Here is a 17004-nt window from a genome sequence, read left to right on the forward strand (position 1 = left end):
ATAATTTGCTGCAGGATAACAACAAGAGGTACGACAGCCATTATTTCTTCACAAGTACTATCTCACAAACAGCCAACCAATGTGAACAAAGAGCCAAAGAATGCAGATTCGATTTCTGCCATATCTCAACAAACTGCAGCAGCAGCTTATATAAATGTCTTCCCCTTCAATACTTGTTTCCCTTCACCACTCACCACTTCCCTTACTTCACAACAAGGAGTTCCAGAGTGGCAAGTGATCTTGGAAGAGTTAGGAGCAGAAGTTTTGTAAGAGGATAGCTACTGCAACAAGAGGTATAACACCCTCTCTTCCCCACCATACTTATAGAAACATGAAAGCACGAACATTTGAGAACAAGTAGGCACGGCATATTAGAATTTCCAAATCTTAAGTAGCTTTCGAGATACAGTAGGCTTAAGATTTGCTTTTAGCAACTTTCATAATAATCAAAACTCCTTCCAATGAACTAAACTTTCCCCAAAATCACAACTTTAAAGAACTTTAGCCAAGATTCTCTAACATCATAGAGGACATGCTCCAAAATGGAAATCTAGAATAAAATGTAAACTAAGGACTTAAATACGAGACTTAGCTTAGAAGGGCTGCCCGGCAGCGACGGAGCCCGGAGGATCACCGCGGAGCAGCAGCTGTCGCTCCCCGAGCCTTGGACGGCGATGACGGATGCTGCCGCGGAAAAGCGGCGAGGCCTCAGCCGCGTGGCAGCAACGGCACCAGCTCGTCGTCGTTCCAGGGCTGGCGGCTGGCTGGAGGTGCTGCACTGTTGTGTAGCAGTCGAGAGGGGGAGTCAAGGGGGCGATGCCTCCTCTCTGCTGCTGGACTCGCCGAGGACGGGAGCGTGAGCCAGAGGCAACAGACGTGAGTCTCCGGTGAGTGTCGTAGCTGCCTCGCGAAGGGGGCAGCGGCGAATGGCAACGAGCGGCGAATTCGCCGGAGACCGCAGGGGAAGATGAGAGGCGCTGCTTCTCGATCCTTGTAACTTAGAGAGAAGAGAGGGACGCCGCCGGAGGCAGCGGCGAGAGGCGGCGTGAACAGAGGCGCCGCCGGATTTCTTTTCAAAGCTAGGGTTGGGTGTGTTGTTGAATTGGGGATTTTGTGATTTATGGTAGAGAGAGGCCGATGGATTAGTGATAGAGTAGTTGGGTTTCCTTTTTTTTAGTTGTTGGGCCTCTTGTTTTATTTTTATGTTTGGGCTAGTGATAGTATTAATTTGGGCCACTAATTTAATTAGAGTATGGACCAAGATTAAATAATTGGGCCGATGACTTTTTTTTTTTTTTTGTTGGTTTGGAATTTAATTTAAGGACTTGAGTCGGAGCTCAATTAATTATTTCGAATAATTTATCCAGTTTCCGAAGATGGAAAAATGTTAAAGTAAGATGTGAAAGCCGACCGGCGACGCCCCGCGACGCACCTTAAGAAAATTCAAAGAAAAGATTTGACAAGGGATTTTATTTAAAGAATCCATACATTATTAAATGCTCAAGTTTTTGTTTTCGAGAAAAATAGAACTTTCCGGATCTTAGCTTAAGTGCTCGAATAATTAATATTTGAGAACTTTTACGCTAACAATAAATAGACCTCGGATTTATTTTAGTGCTTGAATAAATGGCATAGGAGGTAACACCCTCTAGTTAAGCATTTGGTTTAAATTAATTAAATCTACTGATTTAATTAATATTCAAGAATTCTATAACCTTTCTAGAAAATTTTAAGGAAAAGAACAAAAGAGCACGCACTTAGGATGCATCCACGTTTAAGCTTAATTGATTTATCAAAGTCTAATTAAGTATTATGTTATTTCCTAAAGGGGCGTCTACGAACGTCATCTAAGGCCAAGTTAAGGAAATTACGGAAAGAGCTTTAGCTTTTGAGGTGGGCATTCTTTTAAAACGTGTTTTTAGTATGAAAATGTGATTCTTTGCTCAAGTATGTTGTCATGCCATGTTTTGTTTTATGATTACCTATCTGCTTGGCTATGCCAATTCAAGTTAAATCGAATTCGGGTCCCAGTAGGGCCGCAAACCCTACTCGGACTAGTGTACACATAAGGGGACCGTGAGCTAACAAAAGGGGTTGGCCGGTCCAGTGACCGTCGTGGAATGTGGCCACATTCCCGGTTCACACAAGGTTCAGATATGGTATATCTATGTTACGTGATTGCGCAATCAAATCTTTACTAAAGGAAAAGTATTTTAGTGACTCGGGTCTTTTTAAGTAAAACCCCGTGATCACTCAACTCTGGCATTGACAATTAAAGATAAAACCATTTTTGGCAATGTGCCCACTGAGTATATCAAATACTCAGCCCTGCATGTTATTTTCAAATGTGCAGGTTGAACGTGTACGAGGAGGCGAAGGTGTTGGGACAAGGCTTTTAAATAAGTAGTTAGGTAACCCAAAGTAGCATGTCTTCATACGTGCTATTTTGTCTTGGACTCTTCCGCTGCAAATCTAGAATTATGTGCTAGAAAGCTATGAACTTAGTCTTGATACTCTGAACACGTTTTGACTATGAACCCATATGCCTTTGATACTATTGATCTAAGTGATTTCATCCTTTTATTGTTGTCCCTTGATTATTGAGAATTTTTAGTCGCGAAATAGCTACGCTCACTAGCACTAGGGAGTTGTGGTCGTGACAGAGTGGTATCAGAGCAACGTTCTTTCGCTCTGGACCCAAGAACCTTCTTTTCAAGCCTTAGTCTAGAATGATAGTACTAGACTAGAATAGTACTAAAATGGAAAGCTTAAAGGGACCCAACACCTCGACTCGTCACGTTCAACTGCAGCAATGAGGTAAGAAAGAAGTTCTTACCAGAAAATTTTCAGTTATCCATGAAAGAACTTGATAAGAGGAAAAATGATTTCTTTCTGAAGATGTTGTGAAAACATTCAAGGTTTTCAAGGAAAAGCATGTAAATTTCAATTTTCCTATGAACTATAGAATTTCAAGTTTAAAATGTTAAGCATAAAGATGTCTTGAGACAAATGCTAAAGTATTATTAATTACGCATGCTCGATTATGTGAAGTATGATGATAGATTAAGGAGCCTTTTAGAAAGTTACGGAATGACTAACGCATGCGAACATAGAATGCCTAAGAAGGACGTTAGACTAAACGCTCTTGAACAGTGTTGTAAGTTGATGACTTCCTTACCGCTTTTCTAAGCGATAAAATGAACAAGTATATGCAAGTTAGGGCAAACCCCTAATTTTGTTTTAAGAATGAGGAAATATAGATGAATGTGTCTAAAAGTGGACCCCACACCTTTTCCTCTACCCTATCTCTTGACGAGACCACGATCCATGATGTTGTAATTGGAACAATTCCAAATTTACAAGAATGAACCTAACAATTTATAAATAACCCATCTATTCTTAGATGGTAACGATCACACGAGATACGAGAAACTACCTACGGCACATGGGCGTCTGTTGAACGTTTTAAATGATGTGAACAACATGAAGTTCCCTTTGTCTTCATGATCTCAATCATAACCGAAATGAACGTACCCTCGATCCAGTAAAGGAGGTGTATCCTTACACGAAAAGATAACGTACCTACGATCTAATTAAGTGATCCAGTCTTGCGTAGCAAGTCAAGGAGGCTACGCGATCTAGAAACAATGCTTATAGCACGCTGTGAAGCACGATGAAGAGTGCAATGTTTTACGAGAATGGCCGTCCTGACTTGTCGAGAACATTATGAAAATATGACCTTCAACGACAGTTATTAGTGGTAACACCAGGAATCCTAGCTTGGAATGTATGGTTTCCTATAACGCCCTGATCATGTCCGAGCTCCGAAAGAGCAAACAAGGGAGTGTCACATAACTGAACAGATGATTATGATCAACAGTACTTACTTGGATTCCAATCAATTTCTTTCTATGAACCTCCTTAATGAAAATGCCCTCGTCTACCTTATACTTTAGATTGACTTGCATTTATGCAAGTAATGCCTCACTTTTTCCTATCCTATGAGAGTTGTGACTCGCTTTCAGTTGGTTGACTATAGTAGTTGAGCTCCTTGTTTAGAAAATGTAAAGTGTCGAATTCATAAGCTTCGATCATAAACCTTCGATTCTAAAGTTGCTTACGACCATTCCCTTCAAAATAATCTCATTTTGAACATCCTTAACAAGGGTGTCTTGCCGTCTATTTAAGACTTTTGATTGACTCGCATTTTGGCAAGTAATAAGTCACTATCATTTTTTTTTTTTTTTCAACGAAAGTGGTGACTCACTTTCAAATTCTAAATTCAGAAGAACTCATATGTTCTCAATTATCTTTGTTGGTTGTTGTCTCCTACGCCCCATCATTTTGCAAGATTAATATCATGGTTTCTTTAACTCTCATGATATAACTTCACCCTTAAGTTGCTTATTGTTCAGACATTTCTCCTCGGAGAATGGCACATTAAGTGGAACTTTTGTTCACCTTCTTATTTGGCAACCATATTGTGACTATTTCGTGCTTATATGGGTAAATTTTTAGCCCAGTTCCACTACATGCATTGTTTCTAGCTCATGATTTCTTTCTGAAACACTAAGTTAAGGCTAATGTATTGCATTTTTTTTCTTTCCTTGATGGTAGTTGACTTTTCCAAAAATATTTCTTTCACTTTGGTCGCTACCTGTGAATCCATGGATGTATTTCCATGATTTCCACATTATGACGTTGGTGAACCATGATCAACGTTAATTCATGGCAATTGTTTACATTTCTAAACCCTCCTATGACTAATCATCTAAGGTCTTGACATGTTGAAACCATCATCCTTGATGTCCGGATCTAGTCAAGTTGAGCGGACAATTGAACTATCTTGTTTGACAACCTACTATGGAAATTGAGAGTTAATAAAGTATCATCTTATTCTCATGACCTACCCCATGTTCTTTCAAGCTCCCATCAGAAGTGAGTTTTCAAATTCGATGGGTTTATCTAAAACCATTGGGGCCGCCTAGTTTTTTTTGAATTGACACGATGAGTTCAATTGAACCCAGTTCTTTCTTTCAAAAAAAAATCAATTGTTGCAAATTGATGATGAAAATTCACAACAGTCGAGCAAGAGATGTTATTCTTATCCCTTTGGATATTCTATAGTCCTTTCAATAAAAGAAATTTGCAGTCATGCTTCTTCTAGGTGACATCAGTACCTATCCAAGTTAAGACTGTTTGATTAATCATCGAGTTCTTAGTACAAGGCAATCACGAAGGGCATAGTTGTTTGGACTTTTCGCACTTGTGTGCCACCGGTCACGAGCTGCTATGGGATGGATCGTTACGCTATATGCATAGAATATAGGCCACAAAAAGAGAAATGTAAAGGAATCTTATATACGTACAGACCTAATGACTTTTCGTTGCACAAGACTTATTTATCTAAGTGATTAATCGTTTGGGGCACAAATAACAAAGTGAACTAGGAGAGCCACGAGGAAATGGAGATCAAGATCATCGTTAGGTAACGAAATCTAGTGAAAATATGAACACTCTCACAGATTACGTTTTAATGAACGGATGTCTTCGACAAGAGGAAAATTGTCTGAGATATGGCGCAATAAAACCAATGAATGAAGGAACGATCAGGAAAATGGAAACGTACTTCAAATGAGAATAAGAAGCAATAGCACACAGATGGAACCACCGTGGAGAGTGCAGAGTTAGGACACACAGATGCCTTAATTGTGGCAGAAGCGGACATTTCTCCAGGGAATGCCGAACAAGAATACTAGGACAGGAGGGCGGCAGGACTATTAAGGGCAGCGTCCGTAGTTGCGGGCACTTCAAGCTGAGCCAAGAAGAAGGACAGTCCTAATCACTATATCACCAGCGGCAGCTACGCCAGAGGTTTCCCACTCAGACTATAGTTACTGCACCGAGGCAGAAGCAGCCTAAGATTGAGCAGGGAACCAAGAGCAAGACAATTTAGCAAGTATGGGAACTCTCCTCAACATACCTATTGTCATTCTTTCATGTCAGCACCTTGCGTGGATACTTTAGAATTGCCTACTGATGAAATCGAACATAAGATGAGGGTGTTCTCACCCATAGGAGGCCTTAAAGATACCTCACGAACTTGCTCGAACGTAGAATTCACTATGGGAAACCTTAAGCTAGTGGCTCACAATTTACATGTAATGTTGATGTGGAACGTCGACATCATATTGGGAATGGATTAGTTAGCCGAGAACTACGCTACCATTCTTTGTAAGGAAAGGCAGATCTCTGTGCAATACCCAGAGAAAGAACCCACAATCTTTCACGGAATATCCGTGAGGCGACGAAAGTCCATAGTTTCTGCGCTACAAGCGGCCACTATGATAAGGAAAGGATGCTCTGCATACCTCGTTTATCTGAATGGAGAAGAGAAAGAGGACCGTAAGATTGAAGATGTAGCAGTGGTACGAGAATTTCCAGATGTCTTCCCAGACGCACTACCTGGATTGCCGCCAGACAGGCAATTAGAATTCACAATCGATCTCAAACCAGGATCGGCCCCAGTATCGAAGGCACCATACAGAATGGCGTCTAAAGAGTTAGAAGAACTCAAGATACAGTTACAGGAACTACTAGACCTAGGCTTCATCCGACCCAGTGTGTCACCATGGGGCGCACCAGTGCTCTTCGTAAAGAAGAAGGACGGAACACTGAGAATGTGTATCGACTACCGAGAGTTGAACAAGCTGACGCTCAAGAACAAGTATCCTCTACCGAGGATTGATGACCTTTTTGACCAACTTCGAGGGGCCGGTGTATTCTCAAAAATGGACTTGAGATCAGGCTATCACCAACTGAAGGTCCGACATGACGATGTACCCAAGACGGCGTTCCGCACCAGATATGGCCATTACGAATTCACTGTAATGCCTTTTGGGCTTACAAATGCTCCGGCGGTGTTCATGGACCTAATGAACCGCGTGTTCCACCCATACTTGGACAAGTTCGTCCTAGTCTTTATAGATGATGTACTTATCTATTCGAAGAACGAGAATGAACACGAGGAACATCTGAGAACCACCTTAGAGACGTTGAGAGCCGAAAAGCTCTATGCTAAGTTTAGCAAGTGTGAGTTCTGGCTTAACGAGGTGAATTTCCTTGGACATATAGTAACGGCAGAAGGGATCCGAGTAGACCCTACAAAGGTGGAAGCAGTACAACGTTGGCAGTCACCAACAACACATAATGAGATTCGAAGTTTCTTAGGTTTGGCTGGATATTATCGAAGGTTTATTGAAGGATTTTCTAAAATAGCCAGACCAATGACTCAACAGCTCAAGAAAGGAGCTAAGGTCAATTGGACGCCGGAGTGTGAGGCAAGCTTCCAATTGTTAAAAGAAAAATTGACCACCGCACCAGTCTTAGCCGTGCCGGCACCAGGAGCAGACTATGTGGTGTACACCGATGCATCAAAGACCGGACTCGGATGCGTACTGATGCAGAATGGCAAGGTGATTGCGTACGCGTCATGCCAACTCAGGCCACACGAGCTAAATTACCCCACTCATGACCTGGAACTAGCAGCAGTGGTACATGCCTTGAAGATTTGGAGACATCACCTCTACGGAGTTCGATGTGAGATCTTCACGGACCATAAGGGCCTTAAGTACTTCTTCGAGCAGAAGGATTTAAACATGCGACTACGCAGATGGCTCGAATTAGTCAAGGATTATGACTGTGGTATAAATTACCACCTAGGCAAGGCCAATGTAGTGGCAGATGCCTTGAGCAGGAAGACTATGCCCCAAGTGGCCACCTTCCTCACACAGAATGAGGAGCTCATACGGGAATTTGCTAAGATGCGACTGGAGGTAGTAAGAGCACCAGAGACGGTGGAAAGTAGGACCGCCACTTTAGTGATTGAACCAGACTTAAGGGCCAGAATTGTTGAGGCTCAAAGGAGTGATGAAGCATTAGAGAAAGTTCGTCTTAAAGTGAGGTCGGGAAAAGAGGTGAGTTATCATGAAGAAGCGGATGACGCCCTCACTTTTGAAGGGAGATTATGTGTACCCGATGACGAGGTTCTCAGAAATGAGATCATGAGCGAAGCGCATGAAACACCCTATACTGCCCACCCAGGAAGTACGAAAATGTATCAAGATATGAAGAAGCAGTTTCGGTGGGATGGCATAAAGAGGAGCATAGCGTCGTTTGTAGAAAGGTGCCTAGCATGTCAACAAGTGAAGGCTCTACATCAACGACCCTATGGGAAATTGCAACCCCTAGAAATCCCCGAGTGGAAATGGGAACACATTGCTATGGACTTCATGACAGGGTTACCAAGGTCACAAAAGCGCGCACTTCGTGACAGGATTGCTATTTGGGTGATTATAGATCGCCTCACCAAAAGCGCGTACTTCGTACCAGTTCGTATTACTTACGAATCGAACAAGTTAGCTCAAATCTATGTGCAAGAGATCATACGATTACATGGAATACCGGTGACGATCACATCAGACCGTGATCCGAAATTTACTTCTAGATTTGGATAAGCTTGCAGCAAGAGCTAGGCACCAGATTGAATTCAGTACGGCATTCCATCCACAGACTGATGGGCAGTCTGAGAGGACAATCCAGACCTTGGAAGATATGCTGAGAGCCGTAGTGCTCAACCGTGGAGGAAACTTGGAGCTAGTACTACCATTTATAGAGTTTGCTTACAACAACAGTTATCAGCATCTATAAACATGGCCCCAAATGAAGCATTGTATGGAAAGAAATGTAGATCACCACTTTATTGGGATGAGGTCGGTGAGAGAAAGACGCTTGGACCAGATTCTGTAGAGGAAATGATAGAGATCGTCCGCCAGATCCGTGAGAGAATCAAGGAAGCTCAAGACAGGCAGAAGTCTTACGCGGATGCTCGCCGAACCGGCCTGCAGTTCAAGGCGGGAGACAAAGTTTTTTTCTAAAGGTATCTCCGTCTAAAGGGATTTCGAGATTCGGCGTCAAGGGCAAGCTAAGACCACGTTTCATCGGACCCTACGAGATTCTAGAAGAAGTCGCTTCTGTGGCGTACAGATTGGCACTCCCGCCGAGTTTCGGGAACGTGCACAATGTTTTTCACGTATCTCAATTGAGGAAATATGTGTTCGACCCAAAACACATAGTCCACCAAGAGGAGATGGTTTTGGAACCAGACTTAAGCTATGAAGAGAAGCCAGATGCAATCTTGGATAGGAAGGTCAAGGAATTGAGGAATAAGTCCATTGTAACAGTGGAAGTTTTATGGAAGCATCATGGTCACGAGGAAGCTACGTGGGAATTGGAAGACAAAATGAAGGAAAAGTACCCAGAACTTTTTAAGTGACATAAGCAAATTTCGGGACGAAATTTTCGTTAAGGAGGGTAGATTGTAATACCCGCACCATTAGTTTGCTTTCGATATATTAATATGGAACTAGAAATGTAACGTCCTCTCTTTTCGTGTAGTTTTCTTTTTCAATAAGAGAACAACTAACCATCAAAACACTTCAATACATAGAACAAGGCTTATTTCAGTGAACAAAAATTAATAATAAATATGTTACATGGATCAAATCCTCAAATAAAGGAAACAAGAAAAGGGAAGATAAAACGTGCATTAATCAAATGAAATCGGTCTCTCCTTCCGGGCTGGAAGTCGCGGCCCCATCCGATCAACCGTCGGGCCGAGGCATCAAGACATCTCGAACAGCCGCTTGGCAGCTCAAGCCCCCTCCCCATCCTGCAATAAAGAGACTAGCTTAAGCTACTAAGAAACAAAAGGAATTAAGTGCTACTAATTAAAGAAATGGGACAACATCTCTTTTGATAAGAGACCAAAGACTGCCAAAAAGGGGTAAGTCCAGCTTCAAGCAAACAAGTCCAGCCACAAGCAAACAGAGAGGATTAATGGCCGAGTACTAGGTACTCAAATATAGCCAATCCTCAAGTATAATTTGCTGCAGGATAACAACAAGAGGTACGACAGCCATTATTTCTTCACAAGTACTATCTCACAAACAGCCAACCAATGTGAACAAAGAGCCAAAGAATGCAGATTCGATTTCTGCCATATCTCAACAAACTGCAGCAGCAGCTTATATAAATGTCTTCCCCTTCAATACTTGTTTCCCTTCACCACTCACCACTTCCCTTACTTCACAACAAGGAGTTCCAGAGTGGCAAGTGATCTTGGAAGAGTTAGGAGCAGAAGTTTTGTAAGAGGATAGCTACTGCAACAAGAGGTATAACACCCTCTCTTCCCCACCATACTTATAGAAACATGAAAGCACGAACATTTGAGAACAAGTAGGCACGGCATATTAGAATTTCCAAATCTTAAGTAGCTTTCGAGATACAGTAGGCTTAAGATTTGCTTTTAGCAACTTTCATAATAATCAAAACTCCTTCCAATGAACTAAACTTTCCCCAAAATCACAACTTTAAAGAACTTTAGCCAAGATTCTCTAACATCATAGAGGACATGCTCCAAAATGGAAATCTAGAATAAAATGTAAACTAAGGACTTAAATACGAGACTTAGCTTAGAAGGGCTGCCCGGCAGCGACGGAGCCCGGAGGATCACCGCGGAGCAGCAGCTGTCGCTCCCCGAGCCTTGGACGGCGATGACGGATGCTGCCGCGGAAAAGCGGCGAGGCCTCAGCCGCGTGGCAGCAACGGCACCAGCTCGTCGTCGTTCCAGGGCTGGCGGCTGGCTGGAGGTGCTGCACTGTTGTGTAGCAGTCGAGAGGGGGAGTCAAGGGGGCGATGCCTCCTCTCTGCTGCTGGACTCGCCGAGGACGGGAGCGTGAGCCAGAGGCAACAGACGTGAGTCTCCGGTGAGTGTCGTAGCTGCCTCGCGAAGGGGGCAGCGGCGAATGGCAACGAGCGGCGAATTCGCCGGAGACCGCAGGGGAAGATGAGAGGCGCTGCTTCTCGATCCTTGTAACTTAGAGAGAAGAGAGGGACGCCGCCGGAGGCAGCGGCGAGAGGCGGCGTGAACAGAGGCGCCGCCGGATTTCTTTTCAAAGCTAGGGTTGGGTGTGTTGTTGAATTGGGGATTTTGTGATTTATGGTAGAGAGAGGCCGATGGATTAGTGATAGAGTAGTTGGGTTTCCTTTTTTTTAGTTGTTGGGCCTCTTGTTTTATTTTTATGTTTGGGCTAGTGATAGTATTAATTTGGGCCACTAATTTAATTAGAGTATGGACCAAGATTAAATAATTGGGCCGATGACTTTTTTTTTTTTTTTGTTGGTTTGGAATTTAATTTAAGGACTTGAGTCGGAGCTCAATTAATTATTTCGAATAATTTATCCAGTTTCCGAAGATGGAAAAATGTTAAAGTAAGATGTGAAAGCCGACCGGCGACGCCCCGCGACGCACCTTAAGAAAATTCAAAGAAAAGATTTGACAAGGGATTTTATTTAAAGAATCCATACATTATTAAATGCTCAAGTTTTTGTTTTCGAGAAAAATAGAACTTTCCGGATCTTAGCTTAAGTGCTCGAATAATTAATATTTGAGAACTTTTACGCTAACAATAAATAGACCTCGGATTTATTTTAGTGCTTGAATAAATGGCATAGGAGGTAACACCCTCTAGTTAAGCATTTGGTTTAAATTAATTAAATCTACTGATTTAATTAATATTCAAGAATTCTATAACCTTTCTAGAAAATTTTAAGGAAAAGAACAAAAGAGCACGCACTTAGGATGCATCCACGTTTAAGCTTAATTGATTTATCAAAGTCTAATTAAGTATTATGTTATTTCCTAAAGGGGCGTCTACGAACGTCATCTAAGGCCAAGTTAAGGAAATTACGGAAAGAGCTTTAGCTTTTGAGGTGGGCATTCTTTTAAAACGTGTTTTTAGTATGAAAATGTGATTCTTTGCTCAAGTATGTTGTCATGCCATGTTTTGTTTTATGATTACCTATCTGCTTGGCTATGCCAATTCAAGTTAAATCGAATTCGGGTCCCAGTAGGGCCGCAAACCCTACTCGGACTAGTGTACACATAAGGGGACCGTGAGCTAACAAAAGGGGTTGGCCGGTCCAGTGACCGTCGTGGAATGTGGCCACATTCCCGGTTCACACAAGGTTCAGATATGGTATATCTATGTTACGTGATTGCGCAATCAAATCTTTACTAAAGGAAAAGTATTTTAGTGACTCGGGTCTTTTTAAGTAAAACCCCGTGATCACTCAACTCTGGCATTGACAATTAAAGATAAAACCATTTTTGGCAATGTGCCCACTGAGTATATCAAATACTCAGCCCTGCATGTTATTTTCAAATGTGCAGGTTGAACGTGTACGAGGAGGCGAAGGTGTTGGGACAAGGCTTTTAAATAAGTAGTTAGGTAACCCAAAGTAGCATGTCTTCATACGTGCTATTTTGTCTTGGACTCTTCCGCTGCAAATCTAGAATTATGTGCTAGAAAGCTATGAACTTAGTCTTGATACTCTGAACACGTTTTGACTATGAACCCATATGCCTTTGATACTATTGATCTAAGTGATTTCATCCTTTTATTGTTGTCCCTTGATTATTGAGAATTTTTAGTCGCGAAATAGCTACGCTCACTAGCACTAGGGAGTTGTGGTCGTGACATTAATAGTTAGGTAAAAGTCCCGTAGGTGTCCCAAATTCCCTTGTACACACTCTTGCCATTTTTGTGCAAACTTTGAAAAATATTACTCTCTCAGTTCTAAGATAATGGAGTCTACTTTTATTTACTTGTCAACTTTATTCTTTATCTTACTTTACTCTTCCTTTATTTATTATTTTATTCACTTTTTATTTTTCTCTCTCCACTTTAACATTTAATAAATCAATTTTTAAATCTTGTGCCCAAAAGAAATGTCCCGAATATCTTGAGACAAAGAGAGTATATTCAATTTTACTCCCTCCGTCTATGAATATGAGTCTCGTTTTTTTATTTTAGTTCATCCACGAATAGGAGTCCCGATTCACTTTTACCATAAATAGTACTCCATCCGTCCCATAAAAGTTGAGACAAAACTTTTGGGCACGGAGGTTAAGAATATATATTAAATAAATAGAAGAGATGAAAAAAAGTAAGAAAGATAAGAGAGAGTAAAGTAAATGATGGAATAAAAAAAGAGTGATTAGATGTTTTGTCTTTTCTTCAAAAAGGAAATGACTCAACATTGTTGGGACGGACTAAAAAGGAATACGACTCAACTTTTATGGGACGGAGGGAGTAATAGGATCTCACGTTCCACTAACTCATTCCACTAACATTTCATTTAAAACTATTATATACCAGTGGGATCTATATACTCTAATATTTTTTCACTCACTTTTATTAATATTTTTTAAAACTCGTGCAGCAGCAGAGAACTGGATACAATGGTGCGCAGCAAAAGTCCTATTCTATAATTTGTCCATTTAGCACCAGACATGGCCACTAGAAGTCCTATTCTATAATTTGTCCATTTAGCACCAGACATGGCCACTAGATTTGCCACCGAAACTACGCCGCGTTTCAACGAAAGCAATTTAAAGTAGCTTTTCGCAAAGCAAAAGAAAAGAATCATATCCTCCACCCCCAATTTCTCACTTTATATGCTACCAAACTCTATCAATTCATTCATATTCAACTATACACACATACCACAAAATTCTAATTTTGAGCTCGTTCCTCCCACTTTTCATTGAGGAACAATCAAATGGCTAATGTAAGTGTTTCAAATCTATATTCCAATTTTCATTATAGGTATGTGTAATGTGTAGAGTGAACGTTACACTTTAATTGGTTTTCGAATTAGAAAGGTGATATTTTCAGTCCAAATTATTACGATTGCAAAATAGATCTAGAGTTTTTTTAAAAATGGCTGCTTTATTTATTTATATATATTGCCATCATGTTGTTGGTAGTTTAGATATTAATAGGTAATCTCTTGATTTCTTTTCTCAAAACTTGCTCAATTGTTATGATATTATATTGAGATCTGCTTCAGAGTTTGTGTAATAGTCATGAAAATGATGGGAGAATTGTGACTCGTAGACTGAAAGTCTTGAATTACTAAGTTCCGATTGAATTAAATCGAGTTAAAAGAATAAAAAATTTCTGCAACTTCTTAATTCATAGAATTAAATTCTTCAAAAAGTAATTACAACTGCATATGTGTATTTTCTGTTGCTAAATTGTTATTGGTTAAAATTTAGGTGGTGGAGTTGAAGGTAGGATTGCACTGCGATGAATGTATCAAGAAGATCTTGAAGGCCATCAAGAAAATTGAAGGTCCTCCTTCCATTTACACACTAAATTTTTTTTATGGTACTGAAATAATATTGGTGATAACAGGAAATGTGACATAAAATTTTATATGTAGTCTACAAATTTAGTTTAGTATATATACGCATGGGTGTGATCAATTGCTAATTTTCTTAAGTTGCTAATTTGCTAATTCATCAATATAATATATTAAAAATGTCAACACATAATTTTGTTGAACTTCAATATAATGTGTGGATATTATGGGTTCATATTTTGATATCACCGTGTTGACATTTTTAATACACTATATTGTTAAGTTCAGAGTTAACAACTTAAATAGTTAGCAATAAAACGCACCTCTACTCATTTATTTATAAATCTCCCGCATTTATGGCTAATTTTATGATGTGCTTTTATCTTTGTGACAAGCATAAAAGTTACTCCCTCCTCCGTCGTAAATTATTACTTTATACTTTTCTTTAGAAAATTTATGTTTAAATGTTTTGTTGAGAGAAAATAAAGTAGAATAAAAAATAAAATATGAGAAAAAATAAAGAGTGAAGTAGGAAAGAATATAAAGGTTTTTGCCAAAAATAAAATCGCTCGAGTAACTTGTACGTGAATCAGAATACAACTCGAGTAACGTGGTAATATATATAACTTTTAGTATATTTTTGAACTCAATTCTTAAAGAATCAATTCACTGTTCGAATATTATGTTAAAGTAGCATGTAATTAAGTTTAATTAGCTATTTAATTTTTTGTTTTAAAGAATTTAAAATTTGATAACGAGTGTTTGTTTGTGATTGCAGATATAGAATCATACGACGTAGATACGCAATATAATAAGGTGACGGTTACGGGGAATGTGACAACGGAGAAGGTCATTAGAGTTCTTCAAAAAATAGGAAAGCATGCCACTACTTGGGATGAATCATCCACTGCTAATTACTGAGTTGAGTCTAATAATCTACATATAAAGATTACTCTCCATCCCACTAAATTCTTATTTTATTTTTTTAACAATATATTAAAATATCTTTCATTTTTCTTAATCTGAAATTTTGAATTATCTTTACCTACTGTTAAGATTCACTCTCTAAGTTTTTGAAGAAGATGAACACACAAACGATGAACAATGAAAGCTATGGATGAAGGGAGAGAGATGAAATCTTGGTGAGCGAAAACTAAAGACTCTCCTCTTATTGAACTGATACAAAAACAAGATACAATCTTCACTCATATATGAATGAGCAAGAAAACAAGAAGCCAAGAAAAGCCTCTGCACAACCGAAAAATTAACTCTGCCTCCAGCGGCTAGTTTTTCAACAACTTTTCTAACTTTCTAACTAACTTCATTTTACACACTCTTAGCTGAATATTAATCCACCTAATAACAATCTCCACCTTGGACTAAGTATTCAGCTTCAAATATCAACAGTGTTGACATTCAACAACCTCAAGCAGTAATCAAACTTCTCCTTACTTAATGCCTTAGTAAGCATATCAGAAGGGTTGTGGGTTGTGCCAATTTTCTCCACCTTCACTTGCCCATTCTCCACCTCATCTTTGATTAAGTGAAGCCTCGCATCTATGTGTTTGCACCTCTCATGAAACATCTGGTGCTTTGCAAGGAAAATGGCTCCATGCTGCTTCCTGGTTGATGCCAAAGTCTGCTGCTATCCCCTTTAGCCACTTACTTTCCTTCACTGTTGTAATCAGAGCCATATATTTGGGCTCAGTGGTAGACAAAGCAACCACACTATGGAGCCCAGATTTCCAACAAATGGCAGACCCATAAAGTGTAAAAACATAAGTAGTTTGGGATCTTCTTGTATCCAGATTAGTGGCATAATCCGAATCACAGAAGCCAAGCAATGCATCACCAACTGTATCTGACTTCTTCTCATACAAAATCCCCAGATCACCAGCCCCCTTTAGATACCTCAAAGTCCACTTCAAGGCATTCCAATGTTCCTTGCCATGATCTGTCATGTACCTGCTTGTTGTACTGATAGCGTAAGCTAAGTCTGGCCTAGTACAAATCATCATATACATGATGCTTCCTACAATGCTTGAGTAGGGAATCAAGTACATTTCTGCCCTTTCCTTATCTGTCTTAGGCTTCTAGTCACGAGATAGCTTGAAATGCTGGCCTATGGGTGTTGCAGTGGGCTTCATATTTTCTACACCAAACTTCTTTAGAGTTTTCTTGATATAATCTGACTGGAATAGCCACAGCTTTCTCTTCTTTCTATCTCTGACTATGTCCATACCCAATATTCTCCTTGCCTCACCCAAGTCCTTCATCTCAAAATCAGCCTTCAAGTGTTCCTTGACCTTATTAATTTCACTAATACTTGGCCCAACAACTAGCATATCATCAACATACAACAACAAATACACATCTGATGATCCTTTCTTCTTTCTGATATAGATCGACACAATTGTCATATTTGGATTTCCTGAACCCATACTTGCTCATACTTTCTCCAAACTTCTTATACCATTGTCTAGAGCTCTGCTTTAGGCCATATATGCTCCTCTTGAGCATACAAATTTTATCTTCAGAACCAGGCACTTCAAATCCCTTTGGTTGGGCCATGTATATTGTTTTCTCAAGCTCTCCATTCAAGAAGGCCGTTTTAACATCAAGCTGTTCCAGAAACCAATCTCTTTGTGCCACCACAGCAAGAAGCATCCTTATGGAAGTGTGCTTCACCACAGGAGAGAATACTTCATTGAAATCAACTCCTTCCTCTTGAGTGAA

At 40.1% G+C, this 17004-nt stretch overlaps 1 protein-coding gene, 2 long non-coding RNA genes and 1 pseudogene across 3 annotated transcripts; 3 read left to right on the forward strand and 1 right to left on the reverse strand.

Moving 5' to 3' along the window:
* Positions 1 to 1130: 1130 nt before the first annotated feature.
* LOC148926299 (uncharacterized) lies at positions 1131 to 2583 on the forward strand. The gene is made up of 2 exons (XR_016130893.1): positions 1131 to 1893; positions 2354 to 2583. It is a non-coding gene; the product is annotated as an uncharacterized LOC148926299 (long non-coding RNA).
* Positions 2584 to 11069: 8486 nt separating this feature from the next.
* LOC148926300 (uncharacterized) lies at positions 11070 to 12522 on the forward strand. The gene is made up of 2 exons (XR_016130883.1): positions 11070 to 11832; positions 12293 to 12522. It is a non-coding gene; the product is annotated as an uncharacterized LOC148926300 (long non-coding RNA).
* A 1013-nt stretch (positions 12523 to 13535) lies between these two features.
* Positions 13536 to 15289, forward strand: LOC125188104 (Heavy metal transport/detoxification superfamily protein). Its single transcript, XM_048084846.2, has 3 exons — positions 13536 to 13692; positions 14183 to 14258; positions 15047 to 15289. The coding sequence occupies exons 1-3, from the start codon at positions 13684 to 13686 to the stop codon at positions 15187 to 15189; spliced, it is 228 nt and encodes a 75-aa protein (XP_047940803.1). The 5' UTR covers positions 13536 to 13683; the 3' UTR covers positions 15190 to 15289.
* Positions 15290 to 15842: 553 nt separating this feature from the next.
* Positions 15843 to 16331, reverse strand: LOC148926301 (secreted RxLR effector protein 161 pseudogene; annotated as a pseudogene).
* Positions 16332 to 17004: the final 673 nt, after the last annotated feature.

This window comes from Salvia hispanica, chromosome 5 (assembly GCF_029641045.1).
Source record: "Salvia hispanica isolate PSC_SH4W2 chromosome 5, Shi_PSC_v1, whole genome shotgun sequence".
Taxonomy (NCBI): domain Eukaryota; kingdom Viridiplantae; phylum Streptophyta; class Magnoliopsida; order Lamiales; family Lamiaceae; genus Salvia; species Salvia hispanica.